A 13,841-nucleotide genomic window follows, 5' to 3' on the forward strand; every position below is an offset into this window, starting at 1 on the left:
CATCTCAGTGATCCTTCAGGCTGTCTGACATAGGCTGAAATATCAAAGAAGGTGGCATTTTGTGGTTGTGACTCAACTGGGATGAAGTGGCTGTGGACTCAGTGTGGTAGTGCTTTGCACCTGGCTGAGAAAAACTGCAGGTGGATTATCAGACACAGTAGCTAAATTGCATTTTGTTTGTTTAAAAAAGGCATCTCATCCAGGAAATAACAGGTTTAATGATATGAACCTTCATGATTAATCCATATTAGCAGAACCTAAGAGGACTGCATTCAAACTATTCACACAAAGTTGGGATTCAGCTTCTGGATTTCCAATGTTACAGGTGACATTAAAAAGGAAACACAAAAAAAGGACTCTTAATATGCAAGTGTGGTGTCAGTGAGAAAATGTGGTGCCAGTCCTGCACACAAAACCCTAGTTTAGTATTAACCAGAGCTTTTTGAGCAGCTGCCTTTTCTTATACAAGTCTTTTGTATCAATATTATGAAAGCTGAAAGCTTTTGTCAGACAGAGACAAGCCACTGTTATTATCCCTTCACGCCCTTTTCCCTCTTTTCTGGGTAGATTATCAGTGACACTGATACACGATATGGCTTATCTACTGTAAGTTAAACCCAAATTCTCAGCTCTGTTTCTCAGCTTTTTCACAAAGAAGGCGTGTTTTTACTGGGAAAATGTTCGAAAATCCAGCACAGGTGAAAACTTCACAAGCTACATTTGTTAGTCCGAGGAGATTATTGGGAGCAGGTTTTCCATCAACACCTTTGGGCCCTGTCTCCTCACTCCACTTTCAGGCCGATGAGAGTGGAATCTGTAACGACTGTGGGCTTTAGCGTCGTTAACATTTCCCTGACACGTCGGCCGGCCTCTCTTGGAGACCGCCCTGCATTTTCTCTGCTGCTCTGTAGTTGTTGTAGCAACTAGTGGCCCAGGAGTGAATGAAGCAGATGTGCAAGTCATCTATCACCTGACAGCTCCCACTCCCCCAAACTGAGCAAGTCATCACAGTGACACGTCTGCCCATCCAGCCTCATCAATTACAACGGTACCCTACCATTAGAGCACAAACACTTTTCTCCTCACACACATTCAACTGCTTCCCAGTCTGCAAGATGGGCCCTCAATTAAGGCTGAATAACTTTCCCCTCTGAAAGAACATCTCTCTTTTGGCCAAGTATTGCACACATTGTGCTTGTCCTCTGAGAGCTGATTTATCTCCATGGTGACCACATGATATTGAGCAGCATTTATCTTTAACTTATGGTGCCTCAAAGTGCTATACAAAGGTGCAAACAAACATATGCTGCAAGATTTCTTTTTTGTGTTTGCTTTAAAGTAAATATATTGATTCCATGAGTTAATCAATTCATTGGTTTATGAGAAAATTATTATGATGTCCTTCCTTTCTTTCATTTATTGGCATTGCAACATTCCCCACAGGTTTTTTCTTTGTGGTATTTGCAAATTTCCTTTTTTTCATTCATTGATTTATTTTTTTGTTATGGCCAGAGTGATAGGTGATGTGTGAGGAGGCAATAACGAAAAATGTTGTTAGTGTTATTCTGTTCCTGTATTCCATCAGTAGTAGTCATGAAACGCAGTAAACACAGACGTTTGAACACAGACACACATTAACAGTTTCTATCCTTTAAAATATACAGCAATGGCAGTGACAGCTTGGGCCAACTTACGTATATCAGCTTTTTTCTTTTCCTTTTGTTTTCACCAGGGTTTAAAAACAGGGTGCACGCATGAAACTGAATATGCAAATAAAAGATATAAATAAAACATTCATATAAAAATAGGCTTTTACAAATATATACTCTTTAACCAATATTTACCAAATGTGGAAAATTTGCCAGTGTTTTTATTCCAGTTACATCAGCTTGAAGTGAATCTTGCCACTAAAGAGTCAGTTTATAGCATTTAGCCTTCTGCCTCAACAAGTGGGATTTTCTAGACTAGCAGCAAACAGAGGGAAGGCAACCTCATGAAAAGGCAGTAAGGTCAAATTCAATAGCCTACAGTAGTTCCCTCTGGAAAAACATAATTCTACAATGTGACATATTTTTCCAGGCAGATCTTTAACCATGGATATGTTTGATTGCTTTAATAACCTATAACCTTATGACATTTAGTTATTTTAGATCCACAATGGACCAAATCAGTAGTTCTTTATAGAATAAATTAATATTAATAATTCTCATTCTCTAAATACAGTATGTTAAATATTCCAAATGGCTGTGTCGTTTTATCTGTGCACAGGGAGGTGAGAACGTCAGCAGTGTGTCCTGCCGAGCATCACATCCACCATAATTCAACTGAATTAGCAAAGTCCAAACAGTGAAAAAGTCAGTAGACGTCCAAATAGCTTAAAGTCCTGACACTTCGCTTCAGTGACTCACACTGTGGTCACCCAGTCGCAGGGGCCAGGCTACAATTTTTCCCATGACAGTGTTTTATAACGCTGCTTTCAGACTGTATCCCAACAGAACGTCCAAATAAAAAAGGGAGGGGCCGAAGAGCTTTGTGTGCAAAAGAACCATGACGCCCCATCTTCAGCTTCCTGCTTACGCAGCGCGGTAGTTTCTCATTATATATGAAAAGACTCCAAAAGCAGCCCTTTTTTTGTAAAATGTGTCCATGAAAACACACAAAAACAGCACCACTCACATACATCATCTCTCACGCACACAGACATACCATCTAATAAATATTCTCATTTGCATGTGTACACCTCTGTCCTTTCGCTGCAGGTGTTACATTTAACGTAGCAGCACCACAGGAACTTGCAGTTGCACTGCCAGACGCGGGAGTACTGGTGTGTGTTGTATCCCCGACCACAGCACATCAGGTCACAGCCGCTGATGTGCTGCATCATTGTCTTGTTGCACACCCTACCCTGTGTCCCCAGGCTCCCCGTCACAGGATCCGCCTCACAGTAGTTTGGCGACTTGTCTATGTACACTAGGTCTGTATCCAGGGGCTTCCGATAAGAATAAGGTTTCTTGATTTTTAGGAATTTAGGACGCTTGTTGCGGCTAGCTTTGACTGGTTCCACGTGCACCGCATGGGCATATTTCTCCTTGAGAATGTAGCCAAGCTCGCGGAACTTGGGAAGTGTAGTCCAGCAGGTTTTGGTTGTGCAGGAGCCTGAGACACCGTGACACTTGCATTCCAGTCGCATGTTCTTCTCCAGAACCTAGACAAAGACAAACAAGTTGGTTACACAGTAAAAGCTTGTGACTGCGATACAGTCCTCCAGAGAGTTTATTCAAATAATGACTTCACTGTTTCATATCTTAAATATGATGTGTGAGATCTTACATGCAATCAGAATTTGTGTGGGATTTAAATTTAAGCAATGTCTACTTGTTCTAAAACCCCTGAATAAATACACACTGTGACTCTTTGTGACAACATGAATATTATTGAACAATGTGACTTACAAATACACTACGGCAGGAGATTAAACACAACCACACCACACAGCAGTGCAATAACCATATACACAGAAGCCAAAATAATGTATCAGATTTCAGACTCTGTGTGTGTAGTTACCACACACAACCCACAAAAGTCGAGAGTGACTGTACAAGGTGCCGAGTGACTAGGATTACTGCTAAACCCTCAGCTGATGACAATGAGAAGTGCCACTGGAACTTTCCTTAGCAACAAGGTCAGTTGCAATTTCCCTTTTTTTAAAATGCCTGGTGTTTGGTATGTGATATGGTCTTCTAAGGCCATTTACAAGAAATTTATGTCTGTGCTCTTGGCAAGAAAAGTGTAACAGTAAACCCCAAATACAGACGTGTAAACAAGGACAAATAAAAAGAACTTTTCCCTGAGCAAACCACTTCATAAAAACCTTGGCTTCAACTCCCTAATCCATCAGTTGTTCTGTGACTAACACTTGTGACAGCCATTGTCTGCACATCTTCCACAGAGGAGCTGTGAATGCTGCTCCTGCTCAGTGTCACTGCTTTTGATTAGCATAAATAAAGGAGGGGCAGCTATCAAAACAGAGAGTCTATTTATTAGCAGAAAGAAAAGGAAATAAGTGAGGCTGCTCAAAGTTGGAATCCACGAGTACAATCTTTTCCCCGGGAGGCAATTTAGCTGTCCAGATAAGCCAATTTCAGTTCATGGTTCTGAAACGCACGTCGAAAACGATCTGCCCCGCGCAATTGTGCGTGAGGAGGCTTTTCAGAGGCTGCGCTGGACGTGTTGGTTGTGTAAATCAGGCTTTTTTTGGTCAGAACAAGACAGGGAGGGGATATCGGTTAACTTGGGCAATGCTGCCTCTTTATTCTTTGCTGGTTCTAACCCTCACTTTGGCACATTTTTCCACTCAGTCTCTAACTTCTAGACCGACTGGAGTCTCTTTGTCACTCTGCAGTGTTCTGCAGCCATGCATGCAAGAAAAACCATTTGAATGAAAACAATCCAGGTAGATTTTTTTCTTGGTATTTTATCATATTAGTGTGCCATTATGTGTTTTTATGTGGTAATTTGTTATCATTTTTTTTTAAGTTTTAAAATTTTTTTTTAAATCTCTGGCAGCATGCATGGCAAATTACACTGTACATAAAAATAGAAAATTAATTTATTTTAAAGTGAATTAGATTGAGTGTACAGGATCCAGTACACAGTAACTGCACTCTCTCAAAGATTTGTCAGTGATGAACCAAAACGTACATCTTTCAGGTGCATGTGAAGAACACTGCACCTGATGTAAGTTTGCACAATTGAGGAGAACCTGTAGCTGTGGATTGTCATAACCGTAACTGTATACTGTCCCAGTGGTGCAAAACATGGGGGGACTGGGCTAATGCTTTTTTGTACAGTGTCAATCTGTTTTCAGTGCAGGGATCTGGGCTGTAATCAAACCCTGCCACTTAGACAGCTTTTCTATAAAAGCAAGTCTTTATTCCACTTCTTGTTTAAGCTTGGCCCCAGCACCCAGATCTTTGGCAAGGTTCACCCACACCAAAGCATGGCAGAGACTGTTAACGGTTATCAAGACCAATCTAACACTATTCAAACTATCACTTCACCTCCTTGTTTAAGTCTGAAAGCTTCTTGATTATACTGAGTGCATGCTTTTCCATAGATTACATTATTTCTATAAGGAAGGCATAATCCATTTGCTATTCACTTACCTTGCGTCCCACCTCGTTATTATGGAGGTTCATGAGCGTCCTTGCATTCTGCTTGACCTCCCGAGCATCAATAAAAACTTTGGAGAAGCCCAGGCCGTATTTGATATCTGCCGAGCAGCCTCCCCATTTCCATCCTTGGTCTTTACTGTAGAAACCCTGCTTCTCCTTGTCACAGCTACAGTCACTCAGGTTACCCTGTGTACAGGCGGCTGTAATGGCATGGGCCACTCCCGCGGCAATGATGGCGTAGGTGAACGCAGCCTCTTTGCTGCCTGGGGGAGCAGAAAGAAAGGGGCTAAATAAAAGGTAACAGGGATATGTCTAGATTTGAAAGATAGTATGGGGATAGATTAAGAGTATGAGAGGGTTTTTAAATCAGCAAAAGAGGTCAATTATTAACAGAAAGTGTGCTTACATCATAGTCTTACTGACATATCACTCAAGGGCTGCAGTGTTTTGAAACCTGACCTGGAAACTGTCCTGCCCATGAACCAAAATGTCTGCTGACAGTATAGTCAACAAAGCTGTATGAATAAGAGGGCTGTCGACAAGGAAGGGCTATTGATCAACTTGGAAGCTGTGTAAGCTCATAAGGCAGTCAGAATCTTCATTCTGCTGTTATCTAGACCCAAGTCCAACAAATCATTTACACACACAGAAATATCGACAAATAAAAGTAAAGATTAAACTGAAAAGACTCGCAGACATAGACAAAACCAGAAGCAAAGATCCCAATCCAACTGAAGAGCAAAGAGAAAGTTCTGTAAATGTCTTATCTGAATCCTTGCTTGCCGTCAAAGCAAAGCATTTTCCTTCTAATACACTGCTCAAATAGCCTATAATGGGATAAAAATGCATATTCTTAAACACAATCTGCAAGTATTTGTTTTAATTAGTTGATCTATGATACATTATCATGCAAACAGGAAACTTCTGATTACAACATCCATCATATCTATGTGTAAATAAACTCCTCCTGTCACTGTTTGCTCAAAATCAACATCATACTTTCTTTGTGCTTCCTCCTGCCACCAGGGTTCACTATGAAAAGCTGCCATGTTGCTGATAAACATCTTGGATGTGTGCCCTTGCCATTGAAAAAAAAAGAAGAAGAAAAAAAAAACTCATATTGACGCATCAATTATGTGGACATTTTTATAGACTCGATGGGCTCCAAGCCAAAAAAGAAGGTGTGTTTGAGCAGTCAGTCAGTTCTGACTGCACCGTTGTTAAGTTTTTCCCCTTCAGTTCTGAGTGCATGGGTTCACCACAAGAGATGGTATGAATTCTTCATAACCTTGTAATGAGAGATGGAAGATATTTGAAAGAGAGTAGATAAAAAAAAAAGCCAGCACAGGTTGAACAGGGAGCTGCAGTCATGAACCTCTCAATATTCAGCCTGCTTTTATGGGCCTCATCCCATGCGGCTAAGCAACTACAAAGTTCAAATGAAAACGTAGCTGAGATCTAAAATGTCTCAAATGTGCAAGGTGCACCCCACATTAGCATCGTGTCACTTCCCTGATGGCTCTTCTTTTGCTTTAAGAACAAATGCAAGCAACACAGTTCCCCTCAGTCTGAGCATCAACAATGGTTATTCATTTAAAAGCATTAGCCTTCTACGCTAATCTGATCAGTGAAACCAATCTATTTGGTATGGTTGTCCAAGCCACAGACTTAAAAGAAAACGAAAACTCTTGATTGGCTACAACCACTCATTCATAATGGACCAGATTGTCAAACACCACTGTTTTCATTTCAGTAGCATGAAGCGATAATCCTTTCTTTCCAACAGCAGCAGGCAACAAATGCCTAAAACAGCTGGTCCAAGCCAAAAACCATTGTGTCTGAGATTATTTGTTTGCTTTTGTTTTATTGTATTTTATTATCATTTAAATACATTTAACTATGGGAAGAAATATATTTTAAACAACTCTGAATGTTTTTTTTTTATCAGAATGGTTCCACAAAGCCACGTTTGAGTTAAATTGTTAAATTGCGTCCATTTACTATTGCCATAAGATCTTAATTAGTTGTATCCTCAAAATTCAACTGTCTTTAATCCATAAAAAAACCTACCATGTTATGACAAGCAAATAAGCTACAAAACTTCAACTATAATTTCAACATCCGTAAGAATTTACCCATCTTTAGATAAAAACCTTTACCTCAGCTGCAAGAATGATGATTTGGACTAAAGCGTGCCTTTAATTTTGTACTTTTAAGTCTTTCCTTTTGGCTATTCCTCGCTGTAACTTATACCCGTGGTAAGATCTACATCCTTACAGTGAGAGCCGCAGCACCCATCACAAGACAGGATAAAGACCAGTGAAAATGTGCCTCTAGAGACTCTGCCGAGCTGAAAGGAAAGGCTGCCAACATTCACAAGAGCTTTGTTACAATGCTGGCTTCAGGTACCTTTTATACGTGCTCAGAAAAGCCCCACTCAGAGAAAGGTCTGGAGCTAAACTAGGCTTGATGTAAATAACACTGATTCCTTAAGGGGTGTTTCTTACACTGCAGGTGCAGTAATGCAAGGTGATGATGATCTGTGTTATTTATGGGCGGGGAGAAGCGGAGATAACAAACACCAAAAAGATAAAGGAAAAAGGATGCTTGTCAAGTCCAAAGAGATCTGATGTTTAACAAGGGAATGGGTCATAAATTAATTTCTATATTAGCATAACTGTACAATGATATCTGGAAATGTGTGTTAGTATACTAATTTCATTTTAGAATGGAAATCACAACAGAGCCAAATGTGAAGGTCGTGCGTAATTTATGGAAAACGTGGGGAAAAAGGTTTTTTAAAAAAAAAAAAAAAAGTATCCAGGTGCCTGGGTACTGATTCACTGATAAACTGATAATAAACTGTGTTTACTATAAACAAGTTTCAAATTGTAAACAAATGTTAACAGATAGCAACATACCCACTTTCAACTCTTTTCCGAAGACGGTCCTCTCTCCAAGCGCGGAGCAGTTCCAGCGCCCGTTTTTGAACTGAAACTGACACTCGTTGATGCCCATTTGGGCTCCTTCTCCGATGACGATAATGGCATCGGGGCGACTCTGGCAGATAATCCGTTGTCTGGGGGCCAAACCTGGGATCTTGTTACAGATTATACTCGCACCTAGGGCCACCACTGACGAGAAACCACTGCGAAAGGAAGATTGACAGAGTAGAACCCATCAACCATTTTTACTGTACTCTAATGATTTTATTATTATTATTACTCATTTTAACCTAATATATTAGTCAAAATTTGCAGATTAATTATACAAAATAATTTATATAGTCTGTAATAGGCCGAGTTGGTATTCCACTTTGTATTCTTTTTAACTAGCCGAGTTGCACATACTTTTGTAGTCATTTTACCATTACTTGAAGGTGTGATAAAGAAAGCGTTTCGAAGTTATAAGCACGCAGCTGTCACGAGTCAATAATTCTCACAAATGTTCTATTAGCCATTTATTAAATCATCTACCTGCTTTTGAGGAAACATAAGACACAACAGTTGTTATTGAAGGACTAACAAGAGCTGAAAGTCTTCGTTTGTCAGTTTTCATAGTCTTCTGTGTCTTGGAGTAATCTACAAACAATTTTTCCGGAATCAAATAAACGCAGCTCACCCAATTTTCAAGTAAACAATCCCCAAACAAAGCAAAACTCTTAAAATCCAGCGTCGTGTTCTCCGACTCATTGCGGCCCAGCTCTCAGTTTCATGCACCGATCTGCAGAGTTGATTAATAAACTCGGTTCGCTCGAGTTCTCCGGTCGATCACAGCACAGGTAACTCCAAAGGAAGTCCAAAATGCCGAAAAGCATCAAAAACTGCAGGCGCTTGGGAACTTTTACAAACCGTCGAAAAGGATATCATCCAAACTCCCTTTACGTGGCCCCCTTTGGCTGGGCCCTCTTGTCATTGCTAAGGTGTCACAGGTAACCCTCGAGGGTGAGCAAGTGCGATTATCTGTCTCACAGTTCCTCTGCTACCCGCAGGTCTTGGCTATATATCTGCCTCATCTATCTGGGGCGTGTTCACAGGAGACATGGGGCCCTGCTGAAGAATCCCGCCAGGGCTGAATCTCAACGCACACACAGGTCTGCACACTCCTCTGCTGAGAATTCACCTTGACTTAAAGGGACTGCCATTAATTAGGCTATTAGGTGAGTGAATGTGCCATGCACGCAGACTAATGTTTGTTTTTTTTTAATCGCAGTTAATACTAGTCTGTGTCCACAATTGTGGAAAAAAGAAAAGAAAAGAAAATTAAAGCGTCAGATATTATTTAGAGACTAAAGGCTACTCGCTTGACTCTCCTGATAAGAATTTACGTTATTTATTTAGAAAGTTATTTATTTATGTGTGCCAAATGTAGATCCATTGCTTCATATGATTTCCCAAAACTTCCAGTGAGTACTTATGCGCACAAGTGCTGGACGCGTCTCTGGACCAGATACCTTTTACAATGGCGACATTTGGTGGAAAAAGGAAGACATTGCAGATTAAAAGTGAATACACACCGTGTCCCTGCAGGCTTTCCGTAGCTTTCCAAAACTTGGAGCTGGTGCTTTCACTCTCGGGGGGTAAATTGGTGACGGTAGCAAAATCCTGACGCCAGTATGGATCCCCATCTCCCGCATCTGATCAGTGACTGTCTCATACACGTTTTTACCTTTCTGACCGAGGAAGATTTAATCAGCGCTTCCACTGTGTGTAAGGTGAGGCGTGTCCGATTTGCGGAAGTGAGAGAAATCCTGATACTATACCAGGAGAAATATATGTTTTTATATGTGTTTTTCAGGACTGGCATGATGCTGCAGAGACTCCCTGGTTGTGGAGGTAAGTTACCAGCTCTTTCTGTCTTTTTCAATACATGGGTTACTTTTAAACCAAGCCCGGACAAGTGCTTATTTAATACTCAAACCTCTTTTTGTCTGATTCTGATCTGATTCTTTTTTCTGATTAAACTGTTTATCTCACATCCACATCAAACCACCAAAACATTTTTACATGTCCCAAAATAAAGGACAAAGATCACCCACAACACACACATCTAGAAAAATAACAGGGAGCATTTGAGATTTATTTCAGAAAATTCCAGATCTGTGATGATTTTGAAAAATAAAGATTTTCCTGAGTTTACTCGTGTTGCTTATATTTCTCCTATAGAGGATTTAGAAATCAACAGGGCAGGACAATGCTAGACCACTCAGCAAGAGCAAATATTGTGGGACAGCTTTCATGCATTTCTATGAGATACCACTACTCCATCCTAAAACAAAAAAAAACGTTTTTGTATATTTCAAACATTAGTGTATATTTCAACACATTAGCACTAAAAACAAAAACATCCAGTTGTGTATTCCCTTCAGGAGGATGTGTCTGGAGCGCTGGGGTTTTTGTAATCTCGCTGTTTTGGGAAGTGAGCGCGAGAATCTCTCGTGGAAGAAGTACTTCCTGCGACGATGCCACCTGGAGACAAAAATGACAAAAGGCCGATCAGGGGGTTACACCTGCAAAAGTCTAAGAGGGCACACAAGTATGTTTTCTCTTTCCCTGTATCAGGAATCTCCTGTGCATGACTTCATTTTGCACGTCATCTCATCTGTGTGTTGAACATCCTGTCCCATCAGGCAGAGTGGTCGGTCTGGTTTATCTGCAGGGAAATTCAAGCAATCTTCCAGACCTGTGGAACAACAGTGCCACCGTCTGCAGTGCCTCCACTGATGGTACAGTCCGTGCATGGGACATCAAAAACGTCAGTGCAGCATCTTAAGCACTACTATGCTTGCTTAGTGTAGTATGTCTATATTTGCTGTGTATTTTCTTGTTTTTTTCCTCCCTGAAAACAGATGTATGTGTATGCTAATATATACAAATGTTTCCAAACAAAGAAAACTAATAACCAATGTGCAAAATATAAAGCCTGGGGTTTAAGTGACAATGTTTGATTGTCTCAGATTTTTTTTTCTCCATGTTTACTAGTTGTTTACACTGAGAAAATGATCCTTTATCAAGACATTAACATGCTGCAGGGCCTTTTTTTCCTTTTACCAGTGTGAGCTCCTGTGGTGCAGTCCTGTGCAAAGCCCTTTGACAGGGATTATATGTGATGAGAAGCACGAAGTTGTAATTACATCAGACTCTACAGGCCTCATTAAGGTCTGGCAAGGCCAGACGGGCCAGGAAGTGGCTTCCTTTTCTACTGAATCATCACACTCTGCCTTACTACAGTACAACATAAACAATGATTGGTTCCTGGCTGTAAGTAACCTCAAAGTTTCCCACATACAGATTTCAAAATGATATAAGTGTTTTTATTACAATAACATTTGGTATTATATTATCTTCCAGATTGGAAATTGTCAGGGATCAGTGTGCATCCTAACAGATTTTACTTTGACTAAAATCTCCAGTATAATGGTGTGTGACTCCTTTAAAGTCAACATACTTCTAGTCTCACCAGACAAGAAATGGATCACTGCTGGAACCAAGGAGAATGATGATTTAAGTCCAAAGGTATTTGTGGCTGGCAGTATGTTTGTGTATGTTTCCTGCTCTGGTGTGGTTTCTATCACTGCATTACCTCTGTGCAAACAACACAGTTTGGAAATAGCTATTAATACATGAAAATCAAAACGCATGTGTTGCAGAGCTCTGTCATTTGGTTTGTTGCCAGGTGATCTACACTGAGAGTTTGACCTCTCCCTCTGAAGATGAAGATCTTCTGTGTCAGTCAGTGCCAGTCTCCGGATGCCAGGCTGCTGTCTTCATACCCACCCAGCCGGCCAGACTGGCCATCGTCCACCACTCTGAACAGAGACAAAACAAAGCCCTCTCTGTCTTCGATGTCACCATTAAAAAGATTAAATACAAGTCATTAATCCTGGGTGAGGCCTGCTGTGCATAATGACATGCAAACTGTAGCTTCAGATTACATCACTGTAGATAATTTTTAATAAAAGTTTAATTAAGTTTAATTACAGGTCAGTGATATTTAAGGAGTATTCCAGAAAAAAAGAGCCAGACATACAAATTACCTCAGTAGATGGGAATGCCGTGCACTTACATGTGCTTTCCTAGTGGTATTCCTCAACTGGAATGTGCACCACACTGCTATAGTAACTTATTCTCATCCACACATCAAAACACAAACTTGGATTCCCCGTAATAATTTGAATGTCTTCTCCACTTTAGTCCAACAGGTGGAGTCCTTCCCCCTGATGCTGAACAACTGGTCTTCAGAAATCCTTCTAGAGGCCAAGAGCAGCAACTGCATTGTGCTGTCAGCTGGGGAGCAGCTGTGGGTGTACTCGCTGAAAGGAGCTCTGCTTGCTAGCTTTAAAGACCACATTATGCCCATCTCCTCCATATGTGTGGTAAGCTGTTTTCTCATTTGAAACTCAGAGGAAAATCATGTTTAGCTTGTCAGCTGTATTTTAGAATTCATGCTGTAAGGAAGCACCGACTGATTGGCCAGTTATTGGACTTGACTAATTTTCAGCTTGATTGCCTCAGAGCAGTAATAAGCGATTGTACTCCCCAGATTTAGTCAATTTTTCCCCAGTCAGTAAATCACCCTGTGCATAGAGAAATATACCCTCCCTCCCCCAACAAAAAAACTACAAATACAGCACTTCATTCACTTTACTTCAATTAAGGTAATTTTGAGTTCAAATGAAGTTTGTCTTATATTCGAAAACACATTTATAGTTTATGATTATATTTTTTAAAATGAGCAAGAGAAGAGAGGAAAAGGTTCCTTTTTTTTTTGCTAAATATTAAGTTAAAAGAAAAATTCCATAATTTTTTTTGAATGCAGTTGACTATAGTTCTTAGAAAGAAAACAAACAAGAGAAAAAAAATAAAGAACATGATCAACCCAAAAGAAGAAAACAAAATTAGCAGTCAGGGCATTTCTGTTGTGTTGTGTTCATGTTTGCAGGACAATTTTCGTGTGGTAACAGCGTCTCGGGACCTTTCTATGCGAGTGCTGACATGGAGGAACGACACAGACCGTGGCTTGACCCTAGAGAGTCAGTACCATTTACTTGGAGGCTCTCACACGATGTCCAGGTACTGGATGCTGTGTTTTGTCAGTTTCTTTGATGCATAAATAGCAGCCATGTTTGTTTCTATCAAGACATTACTAATAGTTACCACCTGAATGAGAGTATTGTCTCTGTATTTGATTTTATCAAAATTTAATCTGACATTTTCCCCATTTTGTTGTTGCTGTCTTGTAGCGGGTTCACTCACGTCGCCTGTGACTACTCCAGTATTGTGGCTTCAGTAGAGGGGAAAGATGGGAAAGATGTCCTCAAAGCTTATTCTTTTACATCCTGAGCATCACAGCCCCACAAAAAAGCCTGCGTACAGCTTTCTCAACTCATTGAAAAGAGAAATATTTGATTTTATTATGAACTGCTCACCATACACTTAAAATATCATGTTCTTTCCAAAAACATACAATTATGTAACCTGTAATACAATAAATGAATATTATGTTATGGGGAAGGCAATGACCAACTGTATGAACATGCTTAATAAGAAATAAATCTTTAGAAATACTGTATATAGAAATGGATGTTGTGTATCTATGCTTTTGGCGCTGAGGTATATAAGCATTAAATATGACCAAGTTTAAGGCATGATGTGTCCCAAAAAATAT

General features: G+C 40.2%; 2 protein-coding genes across 2 annotated transcripts; one reads left to right on the forward strand and one right to left on the reverse strand.

Annotated features, from left to right (window-relative positions):
- Positions 1-272: 272 nt before the first annotated feature.
- Positions 273-9,202, reverse strand: LOC121651765 (protein Wnt-7a). The gene is made up of 4 exons (XM_042004180.1): positions 8,796-9,202; positions 8,096-8,322; positions 5,166-5,437; positions 273-3,205 (listed from the first exon to the last, which is right to left on the reverse strand). Exons 1-4 carry the CDS (start codon positions 8,864-8,866, stop codon positions 2,723-2,725), a joined length of 1,053 nt encoding a protein of 350 aa, XP_041860114.1. The 5' UTR covers positions 8,867-9,202; the 3' UTR covers positions 273-2,722.
- Positions 9,203-9,703: 501 nt separating this feature from the next.
- On the forward strand, positions 9,704-13,742 carry fbxw12 (F-box and WD repeat domain containing 12). The gene is made up of 10 exons (XM_042004179.1): positions 9,704-9,888; positions 9,972-10,009; positions 10,543-10,709; positions 10,804-10,928; positions 11,228-11,434; positions 11,525-11,689; positions 11,850-12,060; positions 12,368-12,549; positions 13,116-13,246; positions 13,417-13,742. Exons 1-10 carry the CDS (start codon positions 9,790-9,792, stop codon positions 13,514-13,516), a joined length of 1,425 nt encoding a protein of 474 aa, XP_041860113.1. The 5' UTR covers positions 9,704-9,789; the 3' UTR covers positions 13,517-13,742.
- The last annotated feature ends 99 nt before the right edge of the window (positions 13,743-13,841 follow it).

The sequence above is a fragment of the Melanotaenia boesemani genome, chromosome 13 (genome assembly GCF_017639745.1).
Source record: "Melanotaenia boesemani isolate fMelBoe1 chromosome 13, fMelBoe1.pri, whole genome shotgun sequence".
Taxonomy (NCBI): domain Eukaryota; kingdom Metazoa; phylum Chordata; class Actinopteri; order Atheriniformes; family Melanotaeniidae; genus Melanotaenia; species Melanotaenia boesemani.

Coding starts and splice junctions, on each gene's coding strand:
- LOC121651765 (XM_042004180.1), bottom strand. CDS start 8,866: ATGAGTCGGAGAACACGACGCTGGATTTTAAGAGTTTTGCTTTGTTTG. Junction 5,438..8,095: donor CGGAAAAGAGTTGAAAGTGG/GTATGTTGCTAT, acceptor CTGCTCCCCCAG/GCAGCAAAGAGGCTGCGTTC. Junction 3,206..5,165: donor ATAACGAGGTGGGACGCAAG/GTAAGTGAATAG, acceptor GTCTTTGTCTAG/GTTCTGGAGAAGAACATGCG.
- fbxw12 (XM_042004179.1), top strand. CDS start 9,790: ATGGATCCCCATCTCCCGCATCTGATCAGTGACTGTCTCATACACGTT. Junction 10,010..10,542: donor GAGACTCCCTGGTTGTGGAG/GTAAGTTACCAG, acceptor TATTCCCTTCAG/GAGGATGTGTCTGGAGCGCT. Junction 11,435..11,524: donor ACAATGATTGGTTCCTGGCT/GTAAGTAACCTC, acceptor ATTATCTTCCAG/ATTGGAAATTGTCAGGGATC.